Source organism: Amphiura filiformis, chromosome 16, assembly GCF_039555335.1.
Source record: "Amphiura filiformis chromosome 16, Afil_fr2py, whole genome shotgun sequence".
In the NCBI taxonomy this organism is placed as follows: domain Eukaryota; kingdom Metazoa; phylum Echinodermata; class Ophiuroidea; order Amphilepidida; family Amphiuridae; genus Amphiura; species Amphiura filiformis.
In genome coordinates this window covers 5,135,415-5,158,713 of record NC_092643.1, presented here as the reverse complement: position 1 = coordinate 5,158,713, position 23,299 = coordinate 5,135,415, and the positions used below count along the sequence as shown (strand labels likewise).

At 39.1% G+C, this 23,299-nt stretch overlaps 2 protein-coding genes across 2 annotated transcripts; both read left to right on the top strand.

Moving 5' to 3' along the window:
- The first annotated feature begins 6,479 nt into the window (after positions 1 to 6,479).
- Positions 6,480 to 16,503, top strand: LOC140136463 (uncharacterized). The gene is made up of 8 exons (XM_072158185.1): positions 6,480 to 6,670; positions 9,925 to 10,728; positions 11,259 to 11,478; positions 12,417 to 12,542; positions 12,745 to 12,901; positions 14,238 to 14,415; positions 15,349 to 15,532; positions 16,316 to 16,503. The coding sequence occupies exons 1-8, from the start codon at positions 6,668 to 6,670 to the stop codon at positions 16,501 to 16,503; spliced, it is 1,860 nt and encodes a 619-aa protein (XP_072014286.1). The 5' UTR covers positions 6,480 to 6,667.
- A 3,439-nt stretch (positions 16,504 to 19,942) lies between these two features.
- On the top strand, positions 19,943 to 22,720 carry LOC140135451 (uncharacterized). The gene is made up of 2 exons (XM_072156945.1): positions 19,943 to 20,210; positions 21,554 to 22,720. The coding sequence occupies exon 2, from the start codon at positions 21,554 to 21,556 to the stop codon at positions 22,673 to 22,675; it is 1,122 nt and encodes a 373-aa protein (XP_072013046.1). The 5' UTR covers positions 19,943 to 20,210; the 3' UTR covers positions 22,676 to 22,720.
- The last annotated feature ends 579 nt before the right edge of the window (positions 22,721 to 23,299 follow it).

Sequence of the window (23,299 nt, the reverse complement as noted above, 5' to 3'; positions counted from 1 at the left end):
CATGTATTGCATATTATACAATGGCATATTCCAGTTGAAATCCATACACCCCCTATGGCTATTTTAGCCTAAAAGGTGACAATTTTTTGGGAGCTTCACATGAATTTTCACTTTTGCAAAATGCCAATATGCATTAGTACCATAAATTTATACTGTCACCAAAAAAATTAATCACCACGCTATGTACAGCAGCTGGGTAATTAATGTTGTTTATGACCGGCCCGGCCCTAGATAACTCATATTTATGACATACTGTTTATGTACATGTGTGTATTTTATTTTTCCTATCTTTCAACTGATATTTATGTAATATTTAATGTATAGAACTATTTTTCTTGAATGTGCCGTGTATGTATTAACAGAATAAAATACCATGTGCCTTTACAATACATAGAAATAAATGCATTCGTTTTGTTTGGGTCTGATGGGTTTTTTTTATTTCACAGGGTTCGTTGATTGCAGCCATATCGTTTGTGCAGTAATTAGAAGCTGTGTAATAAATATACAGATGGCATGCCTGCCAAAACCTGCAAACCCATGTTGGTTTTTTTATGACATGGCATAACTGGGCATTAACAGCAGAGACAAATCATTTAGAAGCTGCTGACGAGGAAGCACCCAGAAAGCGATTAACCTCCCTGCTGAAGCTGGCCCTCGATCTATAAATGGAAAAGACACTCTTTTGTCTTAAAGGGCTGTGCAAATATGAGCCCGGAGGAGGGTAAAATTGGGGACCCGGAATATTTTCTTGACCTTTGGAATCAGCATAACTTGTACTTTCTGCTTGTTTAATGCCTCCAATCGCAATCGTTGGGTGTTCGAACTTTAAAAGGGTCAAATTTTTCAAATATATTTCTAGTTATAAGGATTCAAATAACTTCCCAGTACCTCTTGTGTTTCTGCTACAATGCAAACCAGAGAGGAAAGATCAGGTGGAATGGTGAAAATACAGATGAGTTCAGCATAACCAAAGGTATAAGACAGGGCTCCATTGCGTCACCATATCTTTTCATGACATACATAGAGAAAATGATCAGGGATGCTGATGTTGATACTTAGTATCATCAAGTAGGAGGCATACCAATCTCAAATCTCTGATATGCAGACGACACCACACTCCTTGAAACATCAGTAGAGGACATAGAAAGATTGGCAAACAGCAATAGATGTAACTGGCAAAAACATGAATCTCAAACTCAATGTGAAGAAAACAAAACTTCTTGTTGCAGAGGCAGAAGGAAAAGAGTTCAACATCACAATAGATGGGGTAGAAGTTGAACAGGTAAACCACTTCAAGCGTGAAAACATCCAATGCAGACATCAAAGTCAGGATTGGAATGACCAAAGGAAGAATATTGAACTTCAGGATCTGTGGAATGATCTCAACCTTGCAACAGAACTGAAAATGAAACTGATCAATATACTGGTATGGAATGTAGGCCTACTCCTTTATGGCCAAACGATTTTCGGGAAAAAAGCGTCTTGACATCAAAAGTGTTCGGAAACCGATTTCGGACACTTTTGATGTCCAAACGATTTTCGGGAAAAAGCGTCTTGACATCGAAAGTGTTCGAAACCGATTTCGGACACTTTTGATGTCCAAACGATTTTCGGGAAAAAAGCGTCTTGACATCGAAAGTGTTCGGAAACCGATTTCGGACACTTTTGATGTCCAAACGATTTTCAGGGAAAAAGCGTCTTGACATCAAAAGTGTTCGGAAACCGATTTCGGACACTTTTGATGTCCAAACGATTTTCGGGAAAAAGCATCTTGACATCAAAAGTGTTCGGAAACCGATTTCGGACACTTTTGATGTCCAAACGATTTTCGGGAAAAAAGCGTCTTGACATCGAAAGTGTTCGGAAACCGATTTCGGACACTTTTGATGTCCAAACGATTTTCGGGGGAAAAGCGTCTTGACATCAAAAGTGTTCGGAAACCGATTTCGGACACTTTTGATGTCCAAACGATTTTCGGGAAAAAGCGTATGGACATCAAAAGTGTTCGGAAACCGATTTCGGACACTTTTGATGTCCAAACGATTTTCGGAAAAAGCGTCTTGACATCGAAAGTGTTCGGAAACCGATTTCGGACACTTTAGATTTCCAAACAATTTTCGGGGAAAAAGCGTCTTGACATCGAAAGTGTTCGGAAACCGATTTCGGACACTTTTGATGTCCAAACGATTTTCAGGGAAAAAGCGTCTTGACATCAAGTGTTCGGAAACCGATTTCGGACACTTTTGATGTCCAAACGATTTTCGGGAAAAAGCGTCTTGACATCGAAAGTGTTCGGAAACCGATTTCGGACACTTTTGATGTCCAAACGATTTTCAGGGAAAAAAGCGTCTTGACATCAAAAGTGTTCGGAAACCGATTTAGGACACTTTTGATGTCCACACGATTTTCGGGAAAAATCGTCTTGACATCGAAAGTGTTCGGAAACCGATTTCGGACACTTTTGATGTCCAAACGATTTTCGGGAAAAAGCGTCTTGACATCAAAAGTGTTCGGAAACCGATTTCGGACACTTTTGATGTCCAAACGATTTTCGGGAAAAAGCGTCTTGACATCGAAAGTGTTCGGAAACCGATTTCGGACACTTTTGATGTCCAAACAATTTTCGGAAAAAAAGCGTCTTGACATCGCAAGTGTTCGGAAACCGATTTCGGACATTTTTGATGTCCACACGATTTTCAAGAAAAAAGCGCCTTGACATCAAAAGTGTTAAATCCCCTAATTTCCCTTAATTCTTGTCAATTTCCCTTAACTTCCTCAATATCCCTCATTTTCCCAAAGTTCCTTAACTTCCCTCAATTTTCCCAAATTTCCCTTAATTCCCCTCAATTTTCCCCAATTCCCCTCAATTGCCCACAATTTCAATTAATTCACCTGAATTTCCCTCAATTTCCCCAAAATTGCCCTTAATTTCCCCCATTCCCCTCAATTTCCCTTAATTCTTGTCAATTTCCCTTAATTCACCTGAATTTTCCTCAAATTCCCTTAATTCTCTTCAATTTCCCATAACCCAGATAACACACGGACGTCGGTCCGACGTCGGATATAAGGAGCTAGCAAAGTCGACCGGACGTCGGGATTCGTGTCGGGTGCTCATCGGGGGTGCATCCTGCCGTCGACACGTAAAAGACGTTGTTCCAACGCTGGGCCGTCGTTTTGCCTACTGTCATGCCGATTTTATTCCGATGTTTAAAAAAGGGTTGTCCCGACGTGGGACCAACTTTTTCATGTCGACTTGAAAAGGACGTCGTTCCGACTTAGGGACAATGTTTTGCCGGCTACGGACCTTACTTATGCCGACGAGAAAAGTACGTTGGATTGTTTTAGGGCCAACTCTTTGCCTACGCTAGTGCCGATGGTATACCAACATAAAAAGTACGTTGGTTTTACTTACACTTTTTGCCAACGGTCCTGCTGATTGTATACAACATGATGGTCCGACTTCGTAAAGTACGGCAACAGAAGTTGTGAAGGCATCGTAGTGAGGAGAATCCTAGTTGTAAACACATAAAACCATGACGTAGTCATACACCGACCATGATAAAGTAAAGTACATCATGTAGTAAATGTATGACCCCGTGGTTAAACATGTTTCTGTTGACCGTTTTCTTTCACAAACATCAGTAAACGTCTGTGCCTACCTGTTTCGAGATTTAAAAAGATCTAATATAGCAATACATTAGGCCCTAACTGGTTAAACATGAGTGAATTTGATGTAGTTTAATAGGTTTACACGTTAAAAATTCAAATTGGAAGAAAAATATTTAGAAAATACTTACTTGAACCTGCATAGGCCTAAGCTAGATCCTTCTACTTCTACGCAATTGCTTGTCAAAGCCTGATCGGCAACTAGACAACACTATATCTCCTCATCACTCTTCAATGAATACGAGCAGCAATCATATAAACGGTATAATGTACAGCCAAAAAGATATAATATTATCCATAACTTCCAAAAAATATTAACGATATAGCGCTTGTCTCTTTGTGCCATTTGAATTTCAACTGCCACGCACTGATGTATGTAATTCTACGTAGCGTGCATTGGCTGTACATGTTTATGGCAACGGAGGCCAAAAGTTCACTTCCAACACTGGGCAACAGGGGTTAAGATCAGTTCAAATGTTATAACGGTTTTGTATAGTCTCATCACCCGTGAGCTGCCTACTCATTTCGTCATGAGTAGGCATCGTCATGATAATAGCTAGAGCTATGACTGGGTCATCATTTCAACTCTAAAATCGAGATTATAATATTGCTAGTAGGCCTAGGCATGTGCCTATTTATTTTGGGGGATCTTTTTGTTTTGCGTTAGTCATTTACACAGGTTATTATTATTATGACGTGAGTTTTAACATTGTTCAACACATTATTAGTAGGCCTATAGCACTTTCGACCAGGTAATGTACAGAACAGGTATAAAGATGAGCCATTGCCGGGGAGGGGGGGGGAGGGGCTATGAATTAATTAATAGGCCTACCCCATTCCAGGCAAAGAAATTTTAACCCAATTTTGCAATTTAAATTATGCAAATAAAGATCGTCCTATACGTATATAGGCCTATACGGTTCACTGTCGTTGGACCAACGTTTTACCGACTACCCATAAAAGACGTTGTTACTCGACCGTAGGTCCGACTTTTTTCCGACTATGCATGAAAGACGCCGGCCGACTGTTGTTGGCCCGACGTCCTTCCAACTATCTGAAGAAGACGTCGTTACATTGCCGTAGGCCCGACGCCGTTCCGTAGAAGCAAGGGCGACTCCGACGTGTTCCCACCATGTCCAACCCATTGTCAACGTAGGCCCGACGTATCGGTGTTTACTGGGAACTTCCCTCAATGTTCCCAATTTCCCCTCATTTTCCCAAATTTCCCTTAACTTCCCTCTATGTTCCCAAATTTCCCTTAATTCTTGTCAATTTCCCTTAATTCACCTGAATTTCCCTCAATTTTCCTTAATTCTCTTCAATTTTCCCAAATTTCCCTTAATTCTCCTCAATTTTCCCCGATTCCCCTCAATTTCCTTTAATTGCCCACAATTTCAATTAATTCACCTGAATTTCCCTCAATTTCCCTTAATTTCCCCAAAATTGCCCTTAATTTCCCCCATTCCCCTCAATTTCCCTCATTTTCCCCACTATATATAAATCATCTTTATTCAACATAAAGAAAAACACATATAAAGCCCAGATCTACTGCAACCCATTCCGGTTGCAGGCAAGGCAGGACAAAAATACAAATTTCCCTTAATTGCCCTATAGGCCCTCTCCCTCACCAAGTACCATAGCCATGCGACAAACGATGTTGATGCAAATAATGCCAGAAGAGTATTTGCATCCAAAAAATCTAAATTTCAAAAATGCAGAAAATTGTTGAAAATCGTGTAATGCCCCTTTAATGACCTAATTAGCATATTTCGGGACGAAACTCTTTTCCAGTATGGGGCCGGTATAGGCTCTCCCCTTCACCAAGTACCATAGCCATGCGACAAACGATGTTGACGTAACAGCATTTTTTAGCGTTTGTTACTAAATTGTTGACGGGCTTGTTGAAAATCGTGTAGGCCTAATGCCCCTTCAATGACCTAATTAGCATATTTCGGGACAAAACTCTTTTCCAGTATGGGGCCGGTATAGGCCCTCCCCCTCACCAAGTACCATAGCCATGCGACAAACGATGTTGACGTAACAGCATTTTTTAGCGTTTGTTACTAACGGACGGACGGACTAATGGACTAACAGACTAACGGAGACTGAGAGACATGGTGACTGCCCGGGGTGACTGCTACCCGCAGCTAAAAATCATCTCGTTGAGAATAACCAGGTGGACTGATAGACCTATCAAACAAAATAATATAGGAGCTTATAGGCCTACTAAACAGCCGGGCTGAACAGAAATATTGACATAATGTCATGGTGTCAGAAATTGACATTATGATATCATGATAAATTATGTCAATTTTATCATTTATGGCATCAATCAGTTCACACATGCAGTTTCGTCCATGAGCATGATGAGCAACGTCACGCCAAAACTATGAATCAAGCTATTTCCATGAAATTCACACAATAGGAGTGTCATTGTATAATAATTGCACTTATTAAAATTAGATACACTGTTGACTCATGAGTCAACTATAGACCCTAGAAATTTATTTCTAGGGTGACTATAGTTGACTGTAATTTTTGATATTTTGTTCAAACACTGTATAAATCATTCTGGGACACCCTGTACATGATGGCGACCTTGCGAACAACTGTTACCATGGTTACTTCTTGAATTCAAGTTCACGTTATAAGAACTATACCGGACCGAATCCGCCGATAGAGTGCAGTGTTTCTGGTCTGGGTGTTTGGTACCCTGGTTTGGTACGTAGTTGGTACAATAACATGGACTTGAGGATAAAGCTAGTATGATGGCAGGCCTATAACAAAATCTTGACCCTTCGTGCATGCGTGGCAAAAATATATAGGAAGCGGAAAGTCAAAGTTGTACGGAATGATGGAACTATGTTGGCGTCAATCGTGAAAAGCTATGGACTAGTTTCCCGGGTAGGCCTATAGTTTATGAAATATCATGCTGGTATAATGTTAGTTTGATGTTATAGGCTACATAAACCGGACGGGAGACAGATGTTATGGAGTAGGCATGGTAGGTCTAGCTAGTTGTGTAGGCTGGTGCATGGCTCTGACACTGTGATTTCACAGATCCTGGAAATTGAGCACAGCGGATCTGTGATTTTAGATCTTGAAAATCATGGTCTGCTGGAAATAGAGGAATCTGTGATTTTTACACTTGTTTGATGATAGTCTACTACATCCCTGCGACTGGGGCGCGGGGCGTCGAATTCACTAACTTAGCTTAACTTGGTCTCACGGAAGTATATAGTTTCCATATATATGCAGTCATCGTCAGTCGTGATACTAACATAAAATGTAAGTTAATTTATTTATATTACGGGGTCAATATTGGTCTCTGCCAAGCTGCCAAGTCAAGAGCTCCAAGGCGGTTGGGTTGGTTGGTTGGTCCACCAATATGTGGTTGGTCTCTGTGGTCTCACTCTCATCACATGTTTTTGGGTTTTTTAAAACCTACATTAAGGGGTGGGGTCCCGGGTATGAGCGTTTGGACAGTATTTATTGTGGGACATTAGAGCACTAGCACATCAGATATATCGAATTGCATTCTGAATACGAAGAATGTCCTTCTGATATCAAATAATTTTGATTTTTTGAAATTCGCAATGTATTAATACACATTTTATGGCAAATCATTAACAATTGATATTTTTGATATTTAACAGTAGGCCCTACTCGAAGTAAACTTTATAAATCTGAAGCTATCTGATGATTTTAATATACTTTAAGTGTATGTAGGTGGGATGAAAACCCGACGATGAATTGAAAATTTTGACCTAAGTTCGTATTGAAGATATGGATTTTTCCCAAAACACACACACAAAAAATAGGTCTTTTGGGGGAAAAAACCCATATCTTCAATGTGAAAGTTCAAAATGTTCAATTGATCGTCGGCTTTTCCTCCCAGCTACATACACTTTAAGAATATGTCATTAGATTTATAAAATTTACTTCGAGGACTGTTATATATCAAAAAAGTGAAAAATATCACATTTTAATAATTTGTCATAAAATTGGTATTATATCGTGAATTTCAAAAAATGAAAATTATTTGACATCAGAAAGACATTCTTCGTATTCAGAATGCAATTCGATATGTCTGATGTGCTCTCATGTTCCACAAAAAATACTGTCGAAACGCTTAAAACGCTCATTCCAGATCCATCGTGATCATTCCGATTTTGCATTTGCGAGTTATGCATGTTTATAATGTAGGCCTATGTATTTATACACTGCTCCATATTTGGAGATATTTTTGCTAAAAATGGAGAAAAGTGGGGGGGCTGTGGATCACGAAATGCCCTTTGAAGTCTTCAAACTTCTAATAAATGGCTTAATTAGGACATTGTGCGCGCTACGTGTGCAAAAATTTGGCATTTTACACTATTTTGATACCATTTTGAACCTTAATATCTTTCGCTAGGATTGGCCGAGGGGAAATCAAAATACATATTTTGAAAGAGTAAATTCATGCAATTATTTGGATACCAAACATATTTTGACCATGATCAGGATGAATTTTGGTGGCAAACGGACTCATTTCCCCTTTCCTTTTCTTTTGCATTTCAGATTTTCTCTTTCTTTTTTTGTCAGGGCAAATTGCCCTTTCATTTTTTGTTAGGGGATAGCTCCTGTTCATGATGTTATGAACATACTAATAGGCCTACTAATAATTCTGTGATGAGACCTATACGGGGGCTGGGGCTGGGGCAGTGCGCCCTGACAAAAATGAAAGAGAAAAGTGGTCTATGTTTATATACAGGGTGTTCCAAAAGTCTCTATAACATTTTGAACCGTCATATCTTTCGCTATAGGATTGACCGAGGGGAAACCAAAATACATACCGTAAAACCTCGTCTACAAGTAGAGTGTTTTTGATGAAAGCTAAATTAATCCAGGCGCCATCCATCGACAAAATTAGAAAATTATGGAGTTTCAGCATAAAAATAACCGATAAAAGCATACAAACAAATACTATTGTAAGATCAATCTATTGCATTGGGATGGCTGCTTCGTTTTAATATAGCCTTCATCAAAATCACTCTATATGCTTGTAGACGAGGTTTTACGGTATTTGGAAAGAGTAAATTCATTTGGATACCAAACATGATACATTTTCCTTCGTTAATATTAAATAGTCTGGGCCTAAGCCAAAAACCTAAAACTAGCGTCCGCACAATTTGTGATAATTGGGCCTAGACGAATAATACTATGATACCCGGTATACTTTGAAGTGATATTTGAACACTTTCAATTTTTGACCCCTGTATAACCATATGGGGTCATTTTGGGGCCATTTATTTCAAAATGCCCAAAGGTGCCAGGGTGGCATCCGCCAGATTCTGAACCAGTCAGGTCTCAGAGATATAGAAACCCGGTATAGAAAATACCAAAAACATTGTGCGGACACTACTTTTGAGTCAAGCCAAATATTCCCATTTCAGCACCAGACTATAGATATACATGACCAACGAATAAGACAACTCAAATGCGACATGTCAATACTGATAACTAAAAATACAGGGTGTCCCAGAAAAAAATACCGAGTGAATAAAATTGAACGTAACTCGAGAAGTAGACATCGGAATCAAAAATCAAAAATGTAGCGCATAGCCTTATTGTGCATCACGTACGAAAATTTGATTTGATTCGTTTGACTGGTTGCGAAGGAATTAACGATTACATAACGTTGAGAATTATTTTTAGACTTCGCTCTAAAATTTTGAAGAAAGATCTTATGTTATTTTAGGGTTATGGTATGGTTGATGATGATATATTGAAATCATTTCTTCATAAAATTAAAGCCTCGATTTCCGAATAAAATCAAAGCATAAGTACACATTTTTTAATGTTGTATATCATCTTGATAGTCCATTTTTATAATACGAGAACTTTTTGATAAATTTTCAATTGAATTGAATGGGGAACATTGGTCTAGAAGTTAAGAGGAGGTAGTGGATACTTGGGATCCGAAGATGTGCTGTAAACATATTGTATAGTTTTGTGTGTAGCATGCCCAACTGTTTCACCGTATAGATTCTTTAATATGTTAGTGGGTTTACATATATGTCAAATTTGGTATCAAAAAATTGTCCGAGTTTCCTCTTTTCAACGACACCTTCACTTTTGTTGTCGCGTGTTGTTTTAGAGTTATGAACGTTTAAAATGATATCGAGACTTTTGGAACACCCTGTAGTTCTACCTATATCATGTAGGCCTATATAGCCGTAATCAAATTATTTTGATTCTTAAATTTGCTTATTTCAGATGCTGTTAATGACCAAAGCAAGGGCAATAATCGTTTTCGTTATCTTGTGTATGTGTTTAGTGCACCTCTATCTCTTGCGTGACTCGAACGCACCCCCTCCACAATTACAGTATGCACCACCACCCGCTGTAGCAGCTAAACACCTCGCATTGACGTATCGCTCAGCCTTGGACCAGCGTCACACAAGTCTTGACAATAAAATTCCGATCTCGGACAACGTGGAAACGACAACCTCTTCATCTCACTCAAATGAAGCCAGAAAAGATAACGTACAGAACATTACTGGACAGAATACACGTACGTGGGCAGGTCAGTTGGATTCCCAATGGATAAATCGTCAACAACCTGATGGCTTACAGTCTCTACAGAGTCCTGGAGATGAGGATGGTGATTTCAGTACGACTAGTGTTTTATGGATGAAAGACCTCGAAGAAATGGACCAATTCAATTCACATCAAATGTCAGCGGATTACTCTTTTTTGGAAAATTTAAACGACATTGGAGTCGACCTTGAAGAAGAACAAAAACAGAAGAAAACCGATTATTCTTTCATCAAAAGATTGAATGTGTTTGTTCAAGATTTGACAGATATTGATCAACAGGTTAAAGAGTCGTCAAAGACACAGCAACGAATGCCTGTTGAAGGGCAAGCCAAAATAAATAGAACGGTGGCAGCTAAACCAAAGAAAGAGAAAATGAAGGCCGCTTTTCGATTGCCGATAAATTTGTCAGAAGTTAAACAAAGATATAGTAAGACCACAAGGAATGACGTGCCGGAAGAACTCTATCGGCTAGCTCCAGACGTAAGTGAAAAATTTCACGCACATTTATAATTTGGTTCATAACGAATATCACGACGACCGGTCGCTTTCTCTCTCGTTTTCTCTTTTTGGGCTTTTTTGCTTTTTCGTATCGACTGCTTAGTGCCAGACGTGGGTAAGTGCAAAAGCTGCCCTGAACATTTGACAATTTACTCCCAGTATGCCTATGTTGTACATATCTACACATGGCAGCTATTGCATTTACCCACTTCTGGCACTAATCATGTCAGTCGTTATTCTCTCTCTGACTTTTTGTGACCCCATCCGTCCTCCGTCCTAATCCCAAATGACAAACCCCGGCGCGTTGTGATTTAGCAAGGGTATAGTAATGTCCCAGCAAACAAAAATGTTCTTAAAAGGTTTTTAATATTATGCCTTTCAAAATTCCGAACCAGGAATATAAACTCCCTCTAAATCCATAAATTTAAATAACGCGCTAAGATTTTAAAATGTTCCTTAACTTCCTTGTATATCATCATGATCATCCTCCATAATTGTCTAATCTCCTGCAGGTATTTGACAACATTCCACCACCAGACAAGTTTTTAGATGAATTTAAATCACCGTGTTGGCGTGATGATAACCTGCTACAATGTCTACCGTCTTTTTATCTTGCCGGTATGCCCAAATGTGGTACAAGCGATGTGTGGGCCAAAGTTAACGCCCATAATGGTGTTCACGCTACGCGTAAAGAGCCACATTGGTGGACGAGACATAGAATCGGTAAACTGGGTAAGCATCGTTTTACTTGGCGACGTTGGCGTTGTCTTTTTTTAAAGGCAGTTCTTGTTTATAATCACTGCGTTAGTGCGTTGTCTTTTTTAAAGACATTTCTTGTTTTGGTATCAAATCCGTATTGGGTTTATGAAGCTTCATGATAATAAATGTTAGTCAACTTCAATCAGAAAACGGATGTATTGCCTGTTTTCTGTGATATTATGTGGGGCTGGAGCAGGGGCAGGACAATTTCATGCAAACGTTCATTCAACAATTATTTGATGAATGGGTTCGTTGTATTGTAAGTTGCGAACAAATCATAATTAGCTGGATATAGGCCTACTGCGCTCCTTTTAGGGGCTGTGCAATAATTATGAGCCCCGGGGGTAAAATTTCCAAACGGCTCGCCAAAATGGCCGCCGCCCCCCCCCCCCCTCAGCCTGCCAAAATTCGCTTGCCTCCCCCCTCTCGGCCTGCCAAAAATCTATACTACACGGTTTAGTGCATAGCATCATAAGAGCTGTATGAGGTCTAGTGGAAAATAGGCATCTGTTGGTTTTTGTAAAAAACTCAATGGCCAATTCTCTTTTAAGTGCAAATCTTGTGCAAAAGTTACTATTTTCGCCTGTTTTGTCATATACGGTTGTAAATTCAATGAACTATGACTTTGCGAAAGAGCGCTTATAAATTGATACGAAATGGACATATCATGCGGCCGCAGCGTGCAGGAAAATTTGCATATCTAAGCGTTTCTGTACTGTTTTCCTGAGCATTTTTAGAGCGTTTTATTTAAAAGGCCCCCCCTCAATGTGTGCCCCCCCCGCCCCATTTTACCCTCCCACCAGGGCTCATAATTATTGCACAGCCCCTTAGGCCTAAAGATTTGTTTCTCTCATATTTTGTTTCAGGTATGTTGAAATTCTATGTTTCTTTGTTTATTCCTGTATGTATAGGTTCTTCACATTTTCAGGAGGTAAACAGTACAGGGCACATCAAATTAATGTCATTAGAGGACTACTTGGACCGCTATGCTTTAATGGCAGAAGTAATGGACACCGTTGGTGAAAATATAATTGCAGGTGAAAATTATTTTCTATCACTTCATTAGTTATAGCAGGGAAGTACCATTTCCCCAGAGATAGACTATGAGATGAGACCTGAGACGAATGGTTGACTTTTAAATCTTGCTACCGCGTAAGTTCTTGGTTGATAAAGGTTCCTCATAGTGTATATCCCGTCTTCACGATTCATTACTCCTTGCATTTGTTTCTAAATTTGTAGGTGACGGATCAGCTTCTACTTTTTGGGATAATGGTGCATGGGAAGCGTATTACCCAAAATATTTCGATAAAGGACCGCCCTACGTCATTGGTGACGTCATTCACGCCATTACTCCTAAGGCTAAAATAATTGTGATATTGCGTAATCCAGTCGATAGGTACGTATTAACAATCGCCGTTAATTATATATTAAAGAGTAGGCCTAAATATAGGCCCTGGAACTCGTCCCAATGTCACTTTACTGTTAGATATAATTTAAAATTAACCTGCCGGCTCTACTGCATGAGGGAAACCCGGCACTTTATACAAAACATAAGCGTTCTCCAAAATCGAAAGAAGTGAAATTAAATTAAAACGTAAATGTGTGACAATTTAGTGACATTAAAGGTTCGACTTTACGACGGGAGTTCATAACCATTAATAAGGTTTTAGCGGGTTCACCGTCAATCAAGTTTAGAACTGTCAATCTTTCGTCTCTTCAGAACAAAGTGCCGAAGTATGGGACACTTCCAAGTTGAATATGTTCGAGAGAAGTGAAGTTAAGCATGTTAAGTAACACGTAAATGTATGACAATTTAACATAATAAGTTTCAACTCATTTTGTGGGATAGGCTGGCTTTTACGACGAGAGTTCATAACAATTAGTAAGGTTTTAGCGGGTTCACCGTCGGAGACGTTTAGAACTGTCAAGCTTTCGTCTCTCCAGGACAAATTATGAGACACGTAGGCCGACCCTTGAGCCGTTCACTGCCCCTTGTGAACAGTGAACAAGCACTTTTGAAACCTCGCCTATCTGCCAATGTAAAAACTTTTGGTGGCTCAGAAAAGAACCGTTCAATGAAGACTGAAAATCGCAGTGGTCATATACCACAAGTCCAGCCGTTCAGCTTATTGACCTTGAAATTACCTCTGATGACCTTTGACAAAATGTTCTTTTCAAGAGCACTAAGTTTCAAAATAGTCCACCTTAAAACAACATTGACCTTTATTTGACCTTGAAATGACATTATTGCTTTAAATGGCAAGTAACAGGAATAAACAGGATGAATGCTTTGATAGGGGTTGCAACCATCCGTGTCTATTTCGTAGAATTTGCAATGATTTTATATTCCTAAAGCAATTGTCACTGAGCAGTGGCGTAGCCAGTGGGGGGGGCGGTGCCGCCATGGCCGTCGGTTCATGTATAAGGCCTTCGGTAGACGGAAGGCGTTTGTGAAAAAAAATTGGGTTAACAATAGACTATTTTGTACCCAAGGTGACAGAAAAAAGGGCGAATTATAAAAAAAAAATGATGAAAAATTGTGAATAAAATTGAATTTTACATAAAAATTTTGTGTTTTTTATGTCGGTACCGCCTATTATAATCCAAAAAATATTTCCGTCGGTACATTTACAAGTTGTGCCCCTCGGTTCCAAAATCCTGGCTACGCCACTGTCACTGAGTGTGGATTACAAACCGCAATGTTGTTTTTCCTTCCCTGGTTCTACTTGCAGATTGTACTCCAGCTACTGGTATTTCTGGGAACGATCACATCCTGGAACACATCCTTCAAACAAGGCATTTCATGAGCTTGTCGCATGTGCAATTTCCGAAATCGAACAGTGTCTTCAACATCGCTCTATGAGAGCCTGTTCTTACAGCTTGGCGAAGGATCCAAGTACCTCACGACTAGTAAGAATCATTATTTATCTAACAAGGTCTGATTTAACATTTATTTGCATTCCTTCTGTCCAGATTTTGCTCGAATAGGCCTATATGTTTTTCCGAAGTGCAGTCTGCTCCCCCTGCCACACCCTGGGTACGCCCTTGAAAGTGACACCTGGCAGACAACATCAGTAGAATCCTCAATGATAGTCAGTAATTTATCTTTTGGTCGTTACATGACTATCATTTGAAGAGTTCTTATCATACATCTTCCGAGGAGCAGTTTCAGACAATAGCTCGGGATTATTGGGGCAGAGGTTATCTTTTGAATTCTTTCATAACCATTGAAGCATAGTCACGCCTGTCAAGGACACTCGGCGTGAATTGAAAGACCATGTCACTCGCCACAAAAGAATGTCAAAGGTCATAAAACACCAATTTGGTGTCTTTCCGCTCATAAATATGACGCTTAAGGCCTATGACTGGATTACGAGCTGATCAAACTGTAAAACCATTAAGTCATTATGATCTCAAACATATGGTAATCTGTAGGACACAGTTTCTTAACCTCAATATGCTTCTACAAAAACTCATCAACTTTAGGTCAAAATTTTGAGCTTTGCCTATCTAAAGGTGGGGGGATAGATATCGAACAGTATGACTTATAGTGTTCTATGGGACTCGTCAGGGTCCTTTTAACGCTCAGGAAATCTGTTATGGTTCTTCCAAAAGCCTGTGGAACCCTTGAGATATCAGAAATTATTTCCTGGCCTCTTAACCACAGGGTTGGTGGGCTACATTAGCTATTCTAGACACAGGGTGTGTATAAGGGATAAACTGTGCTTATGAGAGATAAGATGGGTTCAAGAGTCATTAATGTTCACTGCGTGAACAAAACAACTATATATTTTAAAATGGTTAACGACGCACCAAATGTGTCTTTAATCTTGTCTTTTACAGGGCGTTACAGCAGGGTTCTACGATGTTTTCATTCAAGATTGGTTAAAAGCTTTTCCAAGAGAGCAATTATTGGTACTACGCCTAGAGGATTGGTCTATGATGTGTAAAAGCGTTCTACCGCGTATTTTCAATTTTTGGAACTTGGTAAGAGAGTCTAATAATCGAGTCGTGATAGTTGAACTTAGTAAAATGATGCACCAAATGGCTTCAATTGAACCCCCATTTTGCAAATTTTTCTATCTTCTGAGGGAGGGGGGCATCCCCCTCAGTCACCCACTGCATATGGTTAAATAGGTGTCCGTTTTCGCTTCTGCTTTGGACATCCGGCACTTATGTTTAACACAATAATACGGCTTCAATTGGGCCGTCATTTCACACATTTTTGGCTTTTTCAAACTAACATTTTACACAATAAATAGTGCCAAAATGGTCCACCTAATGGCTTCAATTAGGTCTTCATTTTCCAAAATTTTCTTCTCATGGGGTTACATCCCCCAGAAACCCGCCTGCGTCGCGCAACCGCGGCCATTTAGCCCCTGGTACTTTACCGTCCTGGACCCGCCCCTGATTTTTCTTCCAAATTTATCTCAGAATAGAAAATGAATTTGCCGTTTCAGCTGGCATGGACGTGCTAAGAAGAGAGACATAACATTTTTTAAAGTCTTACAATACAGTAACCATGTAGAATATTTGTTATTTTTTTGCTTCATTAAATAATCTCATTAATTTGACAATTGCCACCTTTGGTCTCGTTGGACTTGGATCACATCGTGTCTGTTCTATCAAAATATCGGACAAGTTTTATTAAACATTTTGTAGTTTTGAAATTACATCGCCGTACATTTTGTAGTTTTATGTCCTTTTGTCAGTACAGGAAATTGTATAAATGAATCATGAAAAAATCGCCCAGTACATGTGTAGGTTGTACCAAATAACTACTTTTTTTCTCTCAAATGCTCATTCACAGCTCCGCTATCCACGCACTCGATAAAAGTTCTTTGTAAGGTGAAGGCAAGTCAGAACAAAGGCTCTAAAGGTCAAGATATGTTACCAGAAACAAGAACATTGCTTGAAGAGATTTACAAGCCTCATCTCCAGAACTTGGCAAAGTTATTTGAAGAGAGTAAATGGTATTGGGGGATGGTACCAGGATGACGAGGATTATAGAAGACCAGTCACAATTTGCAAGAAGGGATCTGAAACAGTCTATATTGTAGTTCTAATAAGAGTTCTTATTTTTATAGTGCTGTGATTGTTGAATTTAACTTTAGTTGCCTTTCTAGTGCAATATGTCATGAGGTGGTCACTAAGACCAAGATGGATATCTCCACTTTGAGAAACCATACTAGCATCATTAACAAGAACATGATCTGTCAATAACACGAGTATGTTCTTTTATAAGATCTTTTTTTAGACCAGCACTTGTAAGACAACTTTTATAGACTTTGGGCAATGATTCAGAAGAATTAGGATCAAGGAGGCAGATATTGAAATCTCCAACTATATACCGTAGATTTCTTGAGTGGAACTTATTTCAGATAACATCTCATCAAAAATGTCATCACATTTGGCATTTTTGTATTTGGCAGTAGAATGTCCACCCACACTGCTTCCAGTTCTTTTCTTAGAAGATCCTCACGCAAATAGTAAGCTATGTCATTGCCGATGTAAGTGCAGGTGCAAGTGCCTCCCTCCAACCCACTGAAAAAAAAAAATTTAAGCAAAAATATGTGTGAAATTCAAAAAATTGCCATATTATTCCCAATTGCATGGAAAAACGGGCGGGTGCAAAACATTGAGTCATTCTTTTCGCGTCTGGTCCCACGGGACCGGACCACAGCAGCATTCGCCATTGGCCAAGTGTTTTTAAAATGCGTAAAAACAACTTGATTTTAATGCTAATTTATTGCACATTCTAAGGAAGTCTGATTACCTTTTCTGAGACTCAGCCTTTTTGAAATAGCCGAGTAGGCGGGTTTTCAGTGAAATATTTTTTTTGCAAAAACTGAAGCATATCCTATGTGTAAAAGAATATATGAATATTAACTGCACATCGTAACGATTCGTGATACCCAATTATGGTACAGTTGATGTCGTTTAGGAGTCAGAGAATTTTATTTCAATTTTATATACGCCAAAATAATTTTTGAATTTAGTGAAAATGAACGCTGAAAAGATGGTGAAAAATCTATGTAAAAATAACATAGAACCTCGATAAAGATTACTGTTTCGTTTTTATGGTAATCTAAGCTTCCATTTTCTTGTGAGGAGGAGTGTGAGGAAAACTTATGGAACTCCTCCAATTGGAGGCAAAAATGCCCGAAAATGAAGTCCTAACCCCCCTACAGGGTTCTCCACTTTGAGGAGCTCCTCGAATTGCTTCCGGCTTTTTGGGTCTAACCGCAGGCCTTCTCAACTAGTATATTGGAAGCGCCAACTGGAAAATTTCTGTGATCATGAAGTGCCAAAATGTCCTCCTCGAATTGTAGGTGTGTGTAAGCACTCAACTCCTGGTTACGTGAGGCGAACCCACAGGCAGAAAGCTTCTTATTAGTGTATTGATATTTGGGTGAAATCGTTAAATAAGGGTAACATGATACGAATAAGTTCGAGGTCAGAGGTCATCAAACCGAGGCATTCCGGGGGCCAAGGTCATGTGGGTCAATGGGGTCAAACAATATCTACCAAACACCTTGACCAAGCTGTATAACTGATATTGCTTGTTAGAGTCACTAAAAGGGTAAGGATAATCTATCAAATTAGAGATGAATTACTGCTCATGATGCATTGTTGAAACTATGCTATAGTCATGGTAAGTGGCCGTGTCGAGCTGTAACTCGGGGAAACAATCCCCTGCATTTTGGGAGTATGACGCCGCAAAGGTCATCTATAAGGTCAAAAGTCAGGTCAAATTCAAAGTTGCCCCGATTGGGCTGTAACTCGGGGAAAATGTCAATGATCCTTGGCACTTGGGGAGTATGAAATGTCTTCCGAGGTCAAAGGTCAGGTCAAATTTAAAGTAACTCCGACCGAGTTGTAACTTGCGGACAATGATCCATGGTAACATTTTCCTATGTAGGCCCTAAGCTTTTTATGTTGGATTACCACTAACTACATTTATTTTTATTTGTCGACTAATAAAACGCCATGAGAATAGGTATCCGGGATAAGTATTTGATTCCTGATTCTTAAAGTCTGTTTCCATGTCCACATTAATAACGCATCCAATCTCCTCTCTGAATCAGTATCCCTTTTTAAAGGGATTTTTTTATTTAATTTCGTCGTTGGGCAGGAAAAACCTATCATTTGCCTAAATGTAGCTATAATTAAAGACCAAATTAAAAAGACTAATTTGCGTCTGACGCCATGACAAAGGCGCGCCGTGATTGGTTGCTGACTTGCGCAGTATGGCATTTTTGGTCTGATTGGCAGGACGTCATACGCAAACTAGTCTTTTTAATTCGGTCTTCAATTATACATTGTATCATCTTCAATCAATGAAAAATATCATTTCGTTGTTGACTGATCCACCTGGACTGATATACCAAATAGATATGTAGGCCTACTGAACAAAATATTGGTGTAAGGGACCGATCGTTATTTACGGCAGGGGGGAATGGGCATTTTGGAATTTTCCCAATTTGTTCCATTTAAAACTTAACAATAACCCCTCTTTCTTCAACTAAAAATTCCAGGTTCCCCCTTAAGAGCCCCCCCCCAAAAAAAAATTCGTGTTCCCCTTAAATTTTCCCATCCCCCTCCTGCCATAAATAACGATCGCTCCCTAATGTCAATTGGTGTAAGAAATTACGATTTATGTCAATTTTCTCATTTATGGCAGCGATTGCACGTTATAACCGTCGAATGCACAGTGAACTTGGGTTTGTCTGGATGTATTATAATGTCTGTTACCATGGTTACTTCTTGAGTTCAAGTTCTCAATCACTTTTGCAGGCTGTTCCTTGACATACATTTGAATTGGTAATCACTTCTTGGTATGCCAGTTGACTCGTGTAAGGGCGCATTACACCAAATCACTACATGAAAGGTGCAATGGTGAAGTTCACAGTGTTAAAAGTATTATGGCTTCTGGAGACAATGTGGTGTCCTTTGTTCTTAATAGGAACCATGTTCTTCGAGAGGTTGGCGTGTTCTGATTTAAATGAAATGCAAATCTATTAATGATTAAAATAGGCTAGATATGAAATTATACGAATCGATTTCACAATAAAAGTAGGCCCTGTCCGAATTACCGTGCTATAACGGAACGAGTTATAGGCCTAATGCTAGATTTGGCGTTGAAATAGTGGCATCGCTTCTCAACATTTCAACTGAATCTAGGCCTAATAAGTTAACCAAAATTGAAGTTTAAATGAAAATTCAATCCTTAATTAATGCAGGGATGAATCGATGACGTAAAAAAATGAAAAAATATTGTCACGCGTACAGAAAACGCCGGGTAAAAAAGTTGATTTTACGTGCTTTTCAATGGAGAAGTTATTTGCTGATCTGCGCCCGTAAATTCAATTGAAAACCAGATGTTCTGCCTTCGTAAAAGTAAATGTTGATTTCATGTTGATTACATGAAATCATCATGATCATAAACCGAGCGGGAGACAGGTCATGGAGGGCTAGTGGTGTAGGCTATGCATTATGCCACAGAGCTTGGTGCATAGCTCTGTGATTTCACAGATAGAAGATATGTGATTTTAGGAAGGCCTACATCTACTACATCCCTGCGATTGGGGCGCGGGGGCGGCGTCGAATTCACTACTGTAACTTGTCTCACGGAAGTATATCATTCTCTTTCTACATAGGCCTAAAGTGTAATATCGTCAGTCCTGATATAGACGTGTATAAATGTAAGTTGTAGCCTAAATGTAGGCCTAATAGCTCCTAATTTGGTCTCATATCTCAGTGAAGGTTTTCAGTTCTGAACTGACACCCGGGACTGACAATTAAAGGACTAAATAACTTAAATACGCCAACTGGTAATCTTATAAATAGGCCTACTCATACTGCGCAAAAAGTATCGGAACACTTGAAAAAAAAAAATCACTGAACATGCTCAAGGCCAAAACCACCCTTTTCCCAAATTCACGCTGTTTAATTAAGTTAACAATATCTGGATCTTCTAATCAAAAGTAAAATGTGATTTATAATGATCTGATACAACAAAATGCATGCAATCAAATTATGAATGTTTGATAATGTTACTTAGCCTTTAATAGCCAGCAACCTTCTTCATGATGTTGATAGCTGTTGATTTGAGAGGTCTGATGTTAATGTTCTTGATGTATATCCTGATTCACTTGTCCTGCGAAGATCACTGTTCAGCGAATTCAACTGAAGACTTTTATATCCTTTGCATAAAATCCTTGCATAGTTGACTATCTCCAAAAGTGGTGCTCTTTTCACCTTCCACATAATTTCTAATGGAAAACAGATCAGCAGTTGTCCCCCTGTTTCCACTTATCATGCTTATATTGACAGATGTGTTGTTTCATAAACCGGACTTTAGCAAGTCGACAGAAGAATTCCCATTTTGGAAGAGGTACGCACTTTGACGTATTCTAGATCTTTTCCGATATTACTGGATCTAGTTGTACATTGACTTCATAAACTATTTCTGGTTCGCAATTTCCTTTCTTTGAAGGATATGGACTGTATTAAGCACACTATTACTAGACCACAACAACACTATAGTATGTGTTGAATTGAAATGCCAGAATGGTCCACCAAATCGCTTCAATCAGGTCTTCATTTTGCAAAAGTTTCTTACTTCTGAGGGGGCACATCACCTCAGACACCCCCTGCGTTTATGACATTTTATTTTATTTTTTAATGCCCCCCTTAAGTCATTTCTTTCGGACGAAACAAGTATGAATACGACTTGAGACTACGGGCGACACGGATTTGGCATTTTGAACACTTTGGCGGATAATGTGCCTTTTCTCTTTCATTTTTTTTTTGTCAGGAGGAACTGCAGCCCCTATGGTATGCACATAATTCTGTGATGTATGAGACCTATAACTCTTGACCAGAGCCCTTTTTCTGTAACTATCAGAAAGTCCGGCATGGTCATCTCCAGTTGCGTAGCCAGCAGGGGGAGGGGCAGAGTTGAAAGAGAAAAGTGGTCTATATAGTTCTACCTATATAGCCGTATTAAATCAAATTATCTTGATTCTTAATTTGCTTATTTCAGATGCTGTTAATGACCAATGCAAGGGCGATAACCGTGTTCGTTATCTTCTGTATATGTTTAGTACACCTCTACCTCTTGCGTGACTCAAACGCACCTACTCCACAATTACAGTATGCACCACCACCCGCTGCAGCAGCTCTGCACCTTCCATTGACGTATCGCTCAGGCTTGGATCGACGTCACACGGGTCTTAGTGATAATAAAATCTCGATCACGGACAACGTGGAACCGACATCCTCTTCTGAGAACAATTCTTCATCTCAATCCCCGGGATCTCAATCAAATGAAGCCAGAAAAGATAACGTACAGAACATTGCTGGACAGAATACGCGACCGTGGACAGGTCAGTTGGATTCCCAATGGATAAATCGTCAACAACCTGATGGCTTACAATCTCCACAGATGAAAGACCTTGAAGAAATGGACCAATATAGACAATTTAATTCACATCAAATGTCAGCGGATTATTCTTTTTTGGAAAATTTAAACAACGTGGAAACGACATCCTCTTCTGACTCAAATGAAGCCAGAAAAGATAACGTACAGAACATTGCTGGACAGAATACGCGAACGTGGGCAGGTCAGTTGGATTCCCAATGGATAAATCGTCAACTTGATGGTTTACAATCTCTACAGAGTCCTGGAGATGAGGATGGTGATTTCAGTACGACTAGTGTTTTATGGATGAAAGACCTCGAAGAAATGGACAAATATAGACAATTTAATTCATATCAAATATCAGCGGATTATTCTTTTTTGGAAAATTTAAACGCCATTGGAGTCGGCCTTGAAGAAGAACAAAAACAGAAGAAACCCGATTATTCTTTCATTAAAAGATTGAATGTATTTGTTCAAGATTTGACAGATATTGATAAACAGGTTAAAGAGTCGTCAAAGACACAGCAACGAAGGCCTGTCGACATGGTTGAAGGGCAAGCCAAAATAAATAGAACTGTAGCAGCTAAACCAAACAAGAAGAATATTTCAGCGGATTATTCTTTTTTGGAAAATTTAAACGCCATTGGAGTCGGCCTTGAAGAAGAACAAAATGTTGAAACCAATTATTCTTTCATTAAAAGATTGAATGTACTTGCTAATCTTAGCACTTATGCCAGGGCATAAAGAATTCCGAAAAAATCTAACTGAACACGCGATCTTACAAACTCTGTTATAAACTCTTACCCATAAACTTTGACCTCAAGTGACCTCTGCTTTACTTTTAACATGTTCTCCTCCTCTTTGGGTTTATATCCCCCAACTTTGAGCCCAATCACAGCTCCTTCATATTTGACCTCTAAATAGACCTTTGACCTCAGCATATTTTTCTGAACAAAGTTCAGGCGAGACAAAAAGCATAGTTCAAGCTTAGTTTTCCCAATTTTAATAACTATAATCTTTATTACACTGATTTCACATAATTATACAAATTACCCTTACACAAGATAGAATTACTGCCTGTATAAAACTTGAAATATGTTATACACTTTTTCATGTTAATATCAAAGTATAATTAAAACATATTTAGACAATTTAACAAAAGGTTATGCAACCTGCATCTGCATAAAATGTAAACAACAATATATACTTAAAGGTCCACAATCGTTGGCCTGGTCAACTGGTAGGTGACCTTGTCCTTGTAGATCACACTCCTATATACTTGTATACTTGTTTGGACTTTATAGTGTCTGGACTGACATGCCCTGGGCCACATAACTCAATTATGTAGTTCATTATTCCAGATGTGGT

Coding starts and splice junctions, on each gene's coding strand:
- LOC140136463 (XM_072158185.1), top strand. Junction 10,729..11,258: donor TCTATCGGCTAGCTCCAGAC/GTAAGTGAAAAA, acceptor AATCTCCTGCAG/GTATTTGACAACATTCCACC. Junction 12,543..12,744: donor TGGTGAAAATATAATTGCAG/GTGAAAATTATT, acceptor CTAAATTTGTAG/GTGACGGATCAGCTTCTACT.
- LOC140135451 (XM_072156945.1), top strand. CDS start 21,554: ATGCTGTTAATGACCAATGCAAGGGCGATAACCGTGTTCGTTATCTTC.